The following is a 12228-nucleotide window of genomic DNA, read 5'->3' on the forward strand; positions in this document are numbered from 1 at the left end:
CTGAATGTGTATTCAGGATGTTTTTTTCAAGCAGGTACTGTATGTGTCTGTGTTATTGTGTATGTGCATGCATCTCCATGTCTAACCTTAAATGCTCTCATTTACTGAGTGAACAAATTAGCCTCTTTGATTGCTAATTTTATGGTAAGATTAAACAAGAGAGAGAGAAATCTTACAGTTGGAACAAATGCCAACTCATGCATATCAAGTAGGTGAGCTGTCACCTTTTGTCTTGCAGCATAAATTTCAATCATTATCAGATGCTTGATTTGAAACTTTGTTGCCCTGTCCCTCTCTCTTTGCTCAGGTCTTAGACATTGTACGGACCAATGTGCGCTCAGCGCTGCAGCGGATCTGGAGGGAGCCAGACGTAGAGAGTCTCCATCTTTACAGGCTCTTTAACCGGATCTTCAACCGCCTGCTCTGGAGTCATGGACAAGGGCTGTGGAACTGCTTCTCTAACACTGGGTACGTCAGTCCAATGAGGCTGTGGGCTGCATGCTGGATAAGAGATGGATAATAGTTTAGTTAAAAGCCTGCCTTTAAAGTGACGTATGTGGAATATGAGGCAAACTAAAGAGTAAGATGGTGCACACTCTCTGCGCAGAGGTAATTTACATAGAGATGTTCAGATACCCTCTCAACACCAAACCTTATACTAGGTCTTGAGTATCAGCCAGCACAGAATTGCTCTCCAATCTGAGCGTGATTCAAAAATATACATTTCATTTGTAAAATTGCAATGCACTTTGTCATTTTCTGTCCCTCTAAGCTCATGATTATTTATAATTATTATAAATTACCTGAGCCCAGGCAGGGCGGCTAAAATTATGGTATTGGTGGTTGTGCATGCGACTAAACAGCGTTGAGGCAATTACAGAAGTGAATGCAGCTACCGGTATCTGTCAGAAAATCTCTGCCCTAAACAAGGTTAACTCAGAAAAGCTATTTGAAAAGTGAAGTAGGGAACACGGACATGATGTTCAAACCCTTACATATTGCATCCACACATCAGACTATAGGGAAATGATTGCAATAAGGAAAGTCAAAGACTCATCTATAAATGAAAACAGCTGTAAAAAAAAAAGCTTTAAGTTTTTATTTGACTGGAGTTAATGACCTACAGCCAACCACAAAGAAGGACTACCTTTAAATGGAACCAATGAATCTGGTTCAACACAAACAAGTTATCATACTACACACCGCTACATTCATTGCATTGCTATGTATCTCCACAGTTCACGCTCCAATCAATCTCCCCGTGTCCTCGAGCCCAGTGCTCGTCAATGTATCAGTTTCAGTGACAGCAGGGACAATTTACCAGTTTTATTCAGTATGACTGGCAAAGTAACTGCATCTGAATGACAGGGAATGAGTGACAGACCGACCAGACCCCTCTGCACTTTCCTGAAAGCTCCAGGGGATGAAAGAAACATGTTACTCTGTGGTGGCAGAGTGCAAATTAAGGTCACAAATCTGGGCTGTTAATCAGGGCTTTTTCACAGGTGAGAGGAAGAAAAAGAGAGTGAAAGGATGGAAGCAGGAAGAGGGTGAATGAAGGCCTCTTAGTTCTTTTACTTTGGTTATTTATCGGATACTTTGAAGTTTTTACTCAGCTACCTTCTTTCTTTTCAACTTGTTTGATGTGACAGAAAGTAGCTTCCTTCCGAATGAGTCACAGCGCTGACAGCTCACTTGATCATGTCCCCACAGAAACCCCAAAACAGCACATAAGACACACATTCGCAAAACTGCTGCTCCTCTACATCGGCTTTTCTTAGATACATATTTAGCTTCTCTCAGAGTCACTGAGAAGCACACAGTGAGACATCATCAAATACATGGATCTGGTTTTCACACTTCTTTTTTTATATACATAAGCATCCTAAAACAAAGTCACACATGCTGTAAAGCACTCAAACATACATGTACAACCCTGAGGGATGAACAGCAGGGATGTGGTAGCTTTTCATCCTTCCTCTCCATATTCTTTACAGTGCAGTTGTTCAGTGGCCGTGTTTCCCTTGACTCAGAGGGTGAAACTGAAGTAGTTACCCACCTCTCTCTGTCCTCTCCCTTCCTAACTTCCTTTCCAGACATAATTGAAAAAGAGTGAGGAAAGGAATGAGTGGAGATGAAGGGGGTAAAATGGGTGAAATGAGAGAAAAGGACGGGGGAAAAACAGAGTGGAGAGTAATTGAAAGAGATACATCATGAAGAAAGTTGACACAATATTGGCTGGAGGGATAGATACCCAGAAGGATTAGCATAGCCTAGCCTCGGCCACCCCGGCACGCTGCACCCCACGTAGCTTTTGTCTAATCACAGCTAGCCCTGGTAGATCCAGCCAGCTTGGTATCCTATCACCCTACCTCTCACTACAACGGGCCATGGCCCAAACATGGATGAAAACCCACAGGGGGGCCCCGATGTCACGAGGCAACAGAGAAGAAGTGCACCTCGAAAAGCACACTCCAAATCCGAGTGCCCCCCTCCCCCTCCCCCCTCCTCTGCGTCTCTTGTTTGATATTTTATCTAAGGGACTTAACAACAATCAAACGGCCTCGCAGCTATTGTGGGCGATAAATTCAACAGGCTTTGAAAAGGACTTAGACGAAGAGAATGGAAACACACACAGTTTTGAACCCTTTCAGAGGAAGCACCCCCCACTAACCAAGGAGTGAAAGGGGGTAGACATCAAACGTACCCCCTGGAGTTGTGTGTCTCAGTTGTTGAAGCTCTCTCACAGTCAGGGGTATGTCCGGGGTTGTAAAGGGGGTTAACTGTACTTGGATTTGTTTCATCCTCCCTCTCTATGTGTCTATCTATCTTCCTGTGTGTGTGTGAGACACTGTTTGTGTATGCATGTCCATGTAAAGGCCAAACATTAGACAACATATTTCCATATGTATGAATATGTGTAAGGCACACAGATTATGTGGCTTAATCTGTAGACTGGCATCATGCATACACATGATAGATGAGTACTGTTTACTGATACATTCATGGCGATGCTTCTCCATAACTTTAAACTTAATTTAACTTTGGATATGTGCCTTTCTGCTTCTATCTTCAGTTCATCTTGGGAGACCATCTTCAGTAAAAGCAGCGAGGTGGTGACGCCCCAGGAGCTGCAGTGTTGCCGTCGGCTTGTCCAGTTGTCCAGGGACTGCTTGTTGGTAGTCTACAAGTTTGTCTCGGAGTCCCGCGGCTCTTTGACCGGACTCAGCCCTGAATGGGACGACACCAGGTGAGAAGGACACCCATCTCTTTAATGCTTCCCCACTGAAGTATTTATTTATGAAAGATTCTTATAGCATTCCTGCTGCAACAGATACTTCACTATACATAGGGGCGGCTGGGTGGGGTTCAAAGAAACCAAAATACAGGCTCCTAGGTTAAAAGTGTCCTCAGTTTCCTCTTCCTCTGCAAGATGTTGACCTTCTGCTCTGGAAAAACATTAATGTAAATGTGAGAAATACATATGTTAACCAAAGTCAGTTGTTAAATGAAATCCAGGAAAGTGAGTGGAGCAGATTTTGTACAGCCAAGGTCTCATGATGCTTCCAGACCTTAAACAAGACAATAACTGTATTTATGTCTAGATGGGAAGTCTTAAAAATGCGTCTTTGAGTGGAATGAATTACAAAGCTTCTTTGTTATGAACTTTGATAAAACTCCCAGGAGAGAAAGGGACCTAAATTGAGTGAAAAATGTTTACACACTTTGGCATACACAGGAGGCAACTTTGGTTTGAACATTTTGAACAGCTACCATCATAAATCCCTTTTAGGAACATTTCCTCTCTCTTCTCAATTGAGCCTTAGGAGACATCATCTTCATCACCTAACCCGGATAAAACAAACAAACTAAGAAAAAAAAAAATCAGTCCCATTCTATTTTTAAGGTTGAACCCCGCAGGAGACAGCGGCTCAGGTTTGGAGCGAGTGAACTTTTAAAGCACATATGCTTTGGGCTGGTAGACAGGGAGCGGGGAGTGTGGGGAGAGGGAGAGAAGGAGTGCGCTGTTAACAGGAAATAATGGCCCACAGATTAGCGCTCAGGTTAGCCCGGGGCCCCCCGAGGCCTGCTTAATTCAATTAGAGCCCAGATGAGCCTGTGCAGCAAATGACCTTATGAGAGAGAGAGCTCCTTTTTTCCCGGGGCCTCACTTTACATGATTCATAACTCTTGCGCATATTTTAACAGGCTATCACTTTGCACCTACAGTATTAAAACCTGCGCTGTTAGAACAAAAGTATGTGGGCTTGTGTACAGAAAGTAGGGCTACTTGTGTGTCCACTAATTTGACAGTGTTGCTATTGGTTGTTTTAGCTTGAGTATATTTATATTGAGGATTAGTTCAAGAATGTAAGTGAAAAAGTAAATAATTAAAGGATTAGAACATAACGTGATTCGATTTAACACTCAAGCATGCACAAGATATATCCACTTTTTGCAGTATAGGTATCCTTCAGAGTCCATTTAAGCATGCATTGGTCTGTCTCTCTTTATATTTTTCTATGTCTATATATGTCTGTGTAAAAAAGCTTACCATTTGCTGCTGGACCAGCCTCTACCCATGGCTCAACCCCTGCTGCTGTCGCTGCCGCTTCTTCTTCCTCCTCCTCCTCCGTCTCTTCGCCCCTCGACGCAGGTCTCTGCTAGGTTTAGTTCCGCTAAACCCCCCCTAACCATCTTCCAGCACCACCCCTGTTCCCTGCTTTCTGCTGCTCTCACCGCCTCACAGCTGTAACAAAGGCTTGGTCCCACCTGCACAACACTGGTTGCAACCAACAGTCTAACATGGTGTCCTCTCCCTTCCCCACTTATACCCTACCAAGTGATGTTTTGATTGACTTCTTCTGCTTAAAAATGGGATATGTAACCAATTTTCTGATTCTAGTGGCAAATTAACATACAAATAAATATTCAAAGGAAGGAGACAGGAGAAGGAAGCATATTAAGACTGTTTGGAGCACTGTTTGTCTACAACGCAACCATTCAACGCAGCTTGCTGTACATCACCAGCCAATCACCCTGCTGCCACATGTGAAACTCTTCCTCCACTCAATGCTTCTATCAAGAACATCTTGCCCAAAGTGCATTTTTAGAATGAATGGCCTCAGTGGGAACTGAGTCCATCACCTGCACTGCATCAGCACCATGATCAACCTAAGCACCGCTCTCTTCTTGTCACAAGAAGACAGACAATGGCTCGCCTTTTATCATGTGGTTTGCGGTTTCACGACACAAACGGCTCACATCTCTCCATCAGGCATGCAGGAAACAGCCGCTACCCGCCTCCACTTCTGATAGCTGGGACCCAATGAGGATTATTTTCCCATTAATGCATATGAGAGAGTGAAATGTGCGTGAATGAGGATGTGTGCGTTTGCATGCATGTCATGTGACTGTTTTGCAACAATCATCTGTCTTTTCTCAGTGTTTCACTTCCAGCTAAGTACAAACTATTCCGTTTGAGCTGTGTCCAGATCCAACAGCAAGTCAATTCAAAGAATAGGTTTCGTAACAATACAAACAAAATCCACTGTCATGAAGCGGGAATTGTGTACTGACTAACCCTGAGAGATACCATATTGACTTAACCAACTTACACTGCTTGAGCCCCATATCTGAATACTTTTTGCATGCAAAAGGATTGTGAAATTTCCCCCATCTCTCGAGTATAATTTTGAGTGTACATGCGGGTAAGTCTAGACAGTGATGTTTTAGATATGCTTGTACTAACATAAACCTATGCTTTAGTGCAGACCTGTAAATTCATTAACACATTATTTCGTTAAAATCGCGAGCTTTATTGTCTTTTTTGGCCTGGCGTGTTCCTGCTGCCACTGTGATGGAAAATAGTGACACTACAGCGCTTCTGAATAGCAGATTTCACTTGAGACAGCTCACTTGACAAATCAAAAGTTGTATGCAATCTCAAATTAAAATAACTAGTGCATTGACTTGGAGATACGGCTTTTAAGCTAAGCATACAGTGGCAAATTGAGAATGGGCTACCACATTATAAAAGCTGGTAGAGCCCTTTTTTACAGTCACTATATCTATATCACTGTATACCTGTGAATGGAACAAAATTGTTGTACATGCACTTGTGCATATTCCTTAATTCGTAATCCCTTAAAAGAAAATGAAATAAAACTAAACACTATTTCACAGAATAAGCACCATCTATCTCTAAGTCAATGTTTCAGACCATACTGGTGTCGCAGCACTGCATCTGAATAATAAATCCAAAGTCAAGTTAATAATAATAATAATAATAATAATAATAATAATAATAAAGTACATTTCATTGCATTAATTTGGTTCCCAAATCAAACATCATCATGCAATAAAAAATGCAATTAATCCAATTTAATTTAATTTTCTAAAGTTAAAAAAGTTAATAATCTGACAGCTCTATTCGTTTTGTTTCAAAATCACAACTTAAACCACAAAAATCATAACTAAATAGAACTTAAAGCAATATCAGATGAAAACTAATTGATAAATAGTGGGTCCATTTATTCCATATGTCTCTACTCTTGACACATTTTAAGGAGTGATACTTGTCAGAGTATGACACCACATTTGAGGCCTATCCAAATTAAGTTTTCAGTCCAGATTATTATAAGACCCAATGACACACAAGTCTAGGAGCTCAACTTCACAGTTTGACTCCCTGAAATCAAAGATCATACATCCTGGCTAATGTGTCTCCTCTCAAACATTTGCACTATGTTGTGCATGAACACACATACTTAGCACATACAGTTGCAGAGATCCTGACAGCCTGTTAGCCATGGTCCTTAGTTGTATCCATAGTTAACCACCTGCTCTTGTTCAAGCATCTCTCCTCTGTGGAGGGCCCTGATCAGGTGTGTCAACAGCCTCATGGGTCTGGGAAAAGTCCTCCAGCCTGTGTGGGCAGATGAGAGGAAGTAGCTAAATAGCTCTGCTAATGACTTTCTTGTTAAGCCTGAAATTACTGTCACTACCCAAAGACAATTTTCCTGTGATGACAAAAGTTTCAGTTTCTATTAACTTTCATCGACTGGAGAAGTGTGGCAGTAATTAGGGTTAATTGGGGTGGTGAGCTGAATGTGGGCGGCAGATAACCTTCAAGCCTCTTTGTACCTCTTGGTTTGTGATTGCGTCAGCTATCGAGGCAGTCTCCCCTTCAATCCTTAGTCATGGCATTTTGTCTTGCCTGGCTTGCTCTTAATTCACCGTGGCACTCCTCTCGATGGAGTAGCGTGGCAGGAGTGTCAGTAGTCAACAGTAGTAGATAGTAGCCTTGCATGTAAGGAACAGAGAGGGAGCGTGTCTTTCTGTCTCTCTGTCAACTGATGGATTGAAGCAAAGCACAAGTGCACGAAACAAGCCTCCCTCTGGCTTTTCAAGCATGTGCGCTGTTGCCAAGTCCTTCTTCGTGATCAAAAGGAGGACAAACCTGGAAGATGCTGAATGAGAGTCCAATTAAACATAGCCTGCAGAGACAACGGCCGCTTGGACGCTAGAATCCCCCACACCCATTCCTTGCCACTACCACCACTGTGATTCTTTCTATGAGCAGAATATTCTCAAAGCGAATGGCAGAGGATCTCTTAAGAACACAGACTCCTTCCCAACCGATCTTCAATATTTGATTTTCTTTCTCTGTTTTTTGTCTTGCCATTTTCATGCCTGTGCTGGGGTTTTTAGTGAAAACCTCATGGAAATGGAAGGGTGAAAGGAGAAATCCGACCACATATCTTTGAACAGAATCAATAAGGATCTCATATGAGAGTCAGATGGAGTAGGGTGTTAAGCAGGGGGGAGGGAAACACAAGATATGAAGAAGACATAAATCCAAGGGTGACATAAAATCATGCCATTATTGTCACATTGAAGAGTGAACTCTGAGCTACCGAATAGAAGCAAATGTGAAAGGCTTAATGCAAAGCATGTCCCGTCCTCCTGTTCTCTGGGGTTTGAGTGCAGGAGTTTAAGAAGAAAAAACGGACTGAGCCCTTGTTCAACAAGTCCAGTCACAGCCAAAGAAGATGTGCTGGAGGGATACCTACGGCCCACTTGAAGCTGTTTCAAGGACACTCTTGTTGGACTAAATGAAGTTAATTTGAATCCTTTCTTACTCTCCTGGGTCTGGGGCACTGTTGAAGTCTACGCCCTCAGCGACATGTGCTTTTTTCCCCCTTTCCGGTCGACTTTGGAAGCAGCTTCCCGGCTAATTTGTCCAAGAGCTATTTCACAAGGAGAGAGAGCTGTCAACGAAAGTATGCTATCCCTGCTCCAGCTTAAAAGGAGATATTACTTTTTCACTCTGTAATCCTCGGCCCCAGTGGCTCACTTTTGATTAGATTGTCACATCTTAAACACCTCCAAAGGAACTATTTCTTTTGACCATTGTACATGTTCAACTTAACCAGTATTACATTTATCTTTTATTAGTTAAAGATCCTTGCTGTGAATGTGGCAATAGGGTTACGGTGTCTAATATAATAATATGACAAAGGTGCTGCAAAAGTGCAGAAATTCAAGTCATTCTTCCAACTGATCAGTCTGGAAGAATTCAACTTCCCCTCTCGTATGTCTTCTGAACAGTCCCCTAACATTTGCATAATCTTCAGTTAACCCTGTCCAGGATTTGATCATCTCATCTGACATTGCTCTGACAACCATATCTGACTCATTTCCAGTAACTAAGGAAGATGGGAGCAGGGTTCAGCCCCTCCTGACTCTTATCTCAACCTGACGCTGGTCTCATTCTCAGGTACTGGAACGCTGTTAGCAGGAGCTGCCTCACTGCTCTGTCTCGGTGGAAGGTGTCATAGAAAAGTCTTAGAAAAGTACTGACGCCTGTGCCGCGGAATGATAGGTGAGGATTTCCTGTTCATGATACAAAAAATGTAAGGGTCCAAGTTGAAAATTGAGTTGTCCTTAAAAGAAAAAAGATAAGATCTGCCTCTTTTAGTGTAGAGTCCATTATTTTATCATCTTAGAGAAGATCCTTTAATATTGCACAGTGTAACTGATAATACTTGTCTTGTATATATTTTTGGGATATGAGACATGACATGAACTTTATGGCTGCAATGATTTTTCAGTAGGTTGGATTACGCAAAGACCAGGTTCCTCACAATTTAAGTGACAAAGAATGACAAGTGATTATTTTCATGCGAAAGTTAGCTGATTCCAGCTTCTCAAATATAACAATACAAGGCTTTCCTGTGTCATATATGGATTTATTTTGGTTATGGATTACTGATCTGAAAGGAAAAAAAAGGCAAAAGACAATATAGAATTTTTTTATTTTATCTGCTACGTTTTGATATGCCAGATCAGCACTGGAAAGCCAAAGTACAGAATTTTTCTGGTCACGACTCCGACGGTTTTCACCTAAATGTTTGTCAGGAATCATGACATGTTGGCATTTTATTCACAATGTGGTTACCTGATTAACTGGGTGCAAAATGCCCATGAGTAGACACTAAAATGAATCATTAGTTGCAGCCCTATATAAAATACTTCAGATCATATGGATCACACGATTTAAGCCAACACCTTTTCTTCTTTCTGCTTTCTAGTCGAGGCTAATGTCATTATATCTTGAATCAACAGGCCTTTATTAAAGTTGAAATGTGCAAACGGAGCTGGCCATAAATGGTAAAATCAATATATGAAAAGTTGGCAGTATGTGGTCTCAGTGCTGAGCACTAATGCGCCCTGACCTCTAAATTGTGACCTTTGCATATCTAATCCTCTCATTATGTTCATCCTCTCCCCTAATCCCTCCGTCCCTTGCTCTTTTCCGTCTGTCCAGGTATCTGCTGCCAGTGACCTCCCAGTTCATCATGAAGTGGCCTTCGTCCAGCTTTGGCCGCATGTCCTCGGCCGTGCCGCGCTCGCGCAGCCTTTTTGCAGCCAGGATGGGCCACTTCTGAGGTCACCGTGGCAACCTGGCTCCGGACACCTCGCCTATTGACCTCAACCTTTCCCTCCCTGTGACTCTAACCCAGCCAAACTCTGATCTCAGCTAGTCCAGTATGGATCTGATTATTTGGGGCAGCTCTGGACACTGGATGGAACCTCAACCTTAGCCAACCCTCTCTCCTTCTCGTGGAAGACCAACAAAGAAAGGCCTGGTGGATTCGGACCTGCGAATGAGCCGTGTCCAGTCCAGAATTGTTTGGTCATTCCTAGACCAGCAGACCACCAGTACCCCCAATCCCTACGTCAATCCCAGTTATCACTGAACAATGGGTTTACCCCTATTTTGTCCTTGTAACTGCTGTAATACACCTACTCACTGTACAGTTACAAGTCGAGGTACTGTATAAGGAAAAAATAACAAATACTTAACAATGCAAGGATTATTTATTTATTTATGTACCTACTTCTTTTGTAAGCTATTCCATGAATGCAGTGAATGCTGGTGCAGAATGCAGATATGGAATGAGAACAACAAAGCTATCCATTGTTTGAGAACGTCGATGAAAAAAAAAAAAAAAAGAAGAAGCTTATTTTTGCTGGCTGTAATTTGATTTCTACATTTAATTTATTCCATAACTTTTATCAGAGGCTTCATGTTTATAAATGATTATGCTCCAGTTTTTGCAGGTCAGAGTACAGTGAAGAGGTGGCGCCCAGAGAAACTCAAAACTGTTGAATGCTGATGCTTCATGTTTTCATGTGTGATATTAATTGCAGCATAATTAAGTGACACATTGTTTAGAATGTCGGTGTAGAAAAGCCAAGCCTCTTTGCCTGTTGAGAATGAGCTGACTTTGATGCCACAGCGTAAAGAGCCAAACTTAAGTCTCAGAGAGCACCCAGTTTCTAATATGCACTTTGTCACAGAAAGAGAAAGTGGGTGCACATTACAGTAGTGGTTGCATGCTTAGATTTTAGACCCTGAACCAGATTCTAGTGGTTAGACGGAGCTGCGTTTGAATTATACTTGAAGTTTTGTGTTGTCATTATCGATTGTGTCTTGTGTCGGCTGCACTCAAGAAGACACTCCACTTGTAGATTTGTCGTCTCTAGTATGAATGTGTAAAGGATAAGAGGGACGTGTGCTTCGCTTACAGATCATGCAGCACGTTGAATGACTCGGCTCATCAGCCCCAATGTACCGCACTGTAACAGTGGTAATTTGCCTGGGACGAGCAACTGCAGCCTTTTCCCCACCGCACTGCAGGTATGAAGTGCCAGGGATATCATGGATGTGCCAATAATAAGCACATCTCCTCTATGTGTTTAGTTGGTTTTTATTCAAGGTTAATATGTCATAAATCTCCAGCAGGACCTCAGTTAAATACAGTATTACATGTTGATAGGGAGAATCTTAGTGTTACATGTTGTTTACTTGGCTCTGTGTACAACCCCGCAAGAGATGATACATCAAATAGATGCTCAAAATGGTAGATTATCAGTGGGCTGCACAATACAGTGTAATGTGCTCAAACTGAATGCCCCCCCCCCCCCCCCATACACTGAACAGCTATTCACAATGCCAAATATTTTAATTTTGCCTGATTTTATTTGTGTTATTTAAGAGTAGTTCTTTTGCATCGGAGGTATGAGATTTTTAATTTTACATAGCAATAAAATGTTTAAGCAAACATTCCTCCTGGTCTCTTTCTTTCATTTGTGTTCGTTAAAGTAAAATAAGAAGTTTAAACCCTTCTTTCTCTACACTGGAGATAGTTTTTTAATGGACAAGTGCTCTCTGTTTATGTCTGGACAGTTGGGTAGGCACATAATGACCAAGAAGATAGAGAGAAAGCAGACAATAATCTCACTGTATTTACTCTGATGATATGTTGATAAACATTAAATAAAAAAAAAAGAAGTTAGACTAAACATATTCGCCTTAACCTTCCGACTACCTTGAGGTCATGATACTGTCTGTATGTTGTTAATTATGAGGAAAAGTGCAGCACTGACTTGAGCTGCGTAATCACCACACATTTTAATACAGACTATATCACTGTTTTCTGAATTAATATCATAACAGCTTTTTGTTTATTTGTTCACTTTTTTTTGACTAATTAGTAAATGTTTTGACATTATTTTCTTGACAAAAATGCAGATACATTTCAATGTGGTAATAAACTTTCAAATGACAATTTAAATATTTTTCTGTTTTTAGTGAAGGAATTTGAGCTGTGTAACAAGAAGAACTAATTACTAACACTGACTTTAATAGCTGTCCAA

At 41.6% G+C, this 12228-nt stretch overlaps 1 protein-coding gene across 2 annotated transcripts in view; it reads left to right on the forward strand.

Moving 5' to 3' along the window:
- The window catches only part of ttll7 (tubulin tyrosine ligase-like family, member 7), a 79900-nt gene extending 68419 nt beyond the window's left edge, over nucleotides 1-11481 (forward strand). Inside the window, exons 19-22 of one of the 2 annotated variants that reach the window (XM_034678052.1) lie at nucleotides 308-468; nucleotides 3077-3250; nucleotides 8783-8887; nucleotides 9833-11481. In XM_034678052.1, coding sequence (XP_034533943.1) covers nucleotides 308-468; nucleotides 3077-3250; nucleotides 8783-8843 — 396 coding nt within the window. In that variant the 3' untranslated portion in view covers nucleotides 8844-8887; nucleotides 9833-11481. The remainder of the gene's footprint in view (nucleotides 1-307; nucleotides 469-3076; nucleotides 3251-8782; nucleotides 8888-9832) is intronic. The other variant, XM_034678047.1, reaches the window with a different exon arrangement.
- The last annotated feature ends 747 nt before the right edge of the window (nucleotides 11482-12228 follow it).

Source organism: Notolabrus celidotus, chromosome 2, assembly GCF_009762535.1.
Source record: "Notolabrus celidotus isolate fNotCel1 chromosome 2, fNotCel1.pri, whole genome shotgun sequence".
NCBI lineage: Eukaryota > Metazoa > Chordata > Actinopteri > Labriformes > Labridae > Notolabrus > Notolabrus celidotus.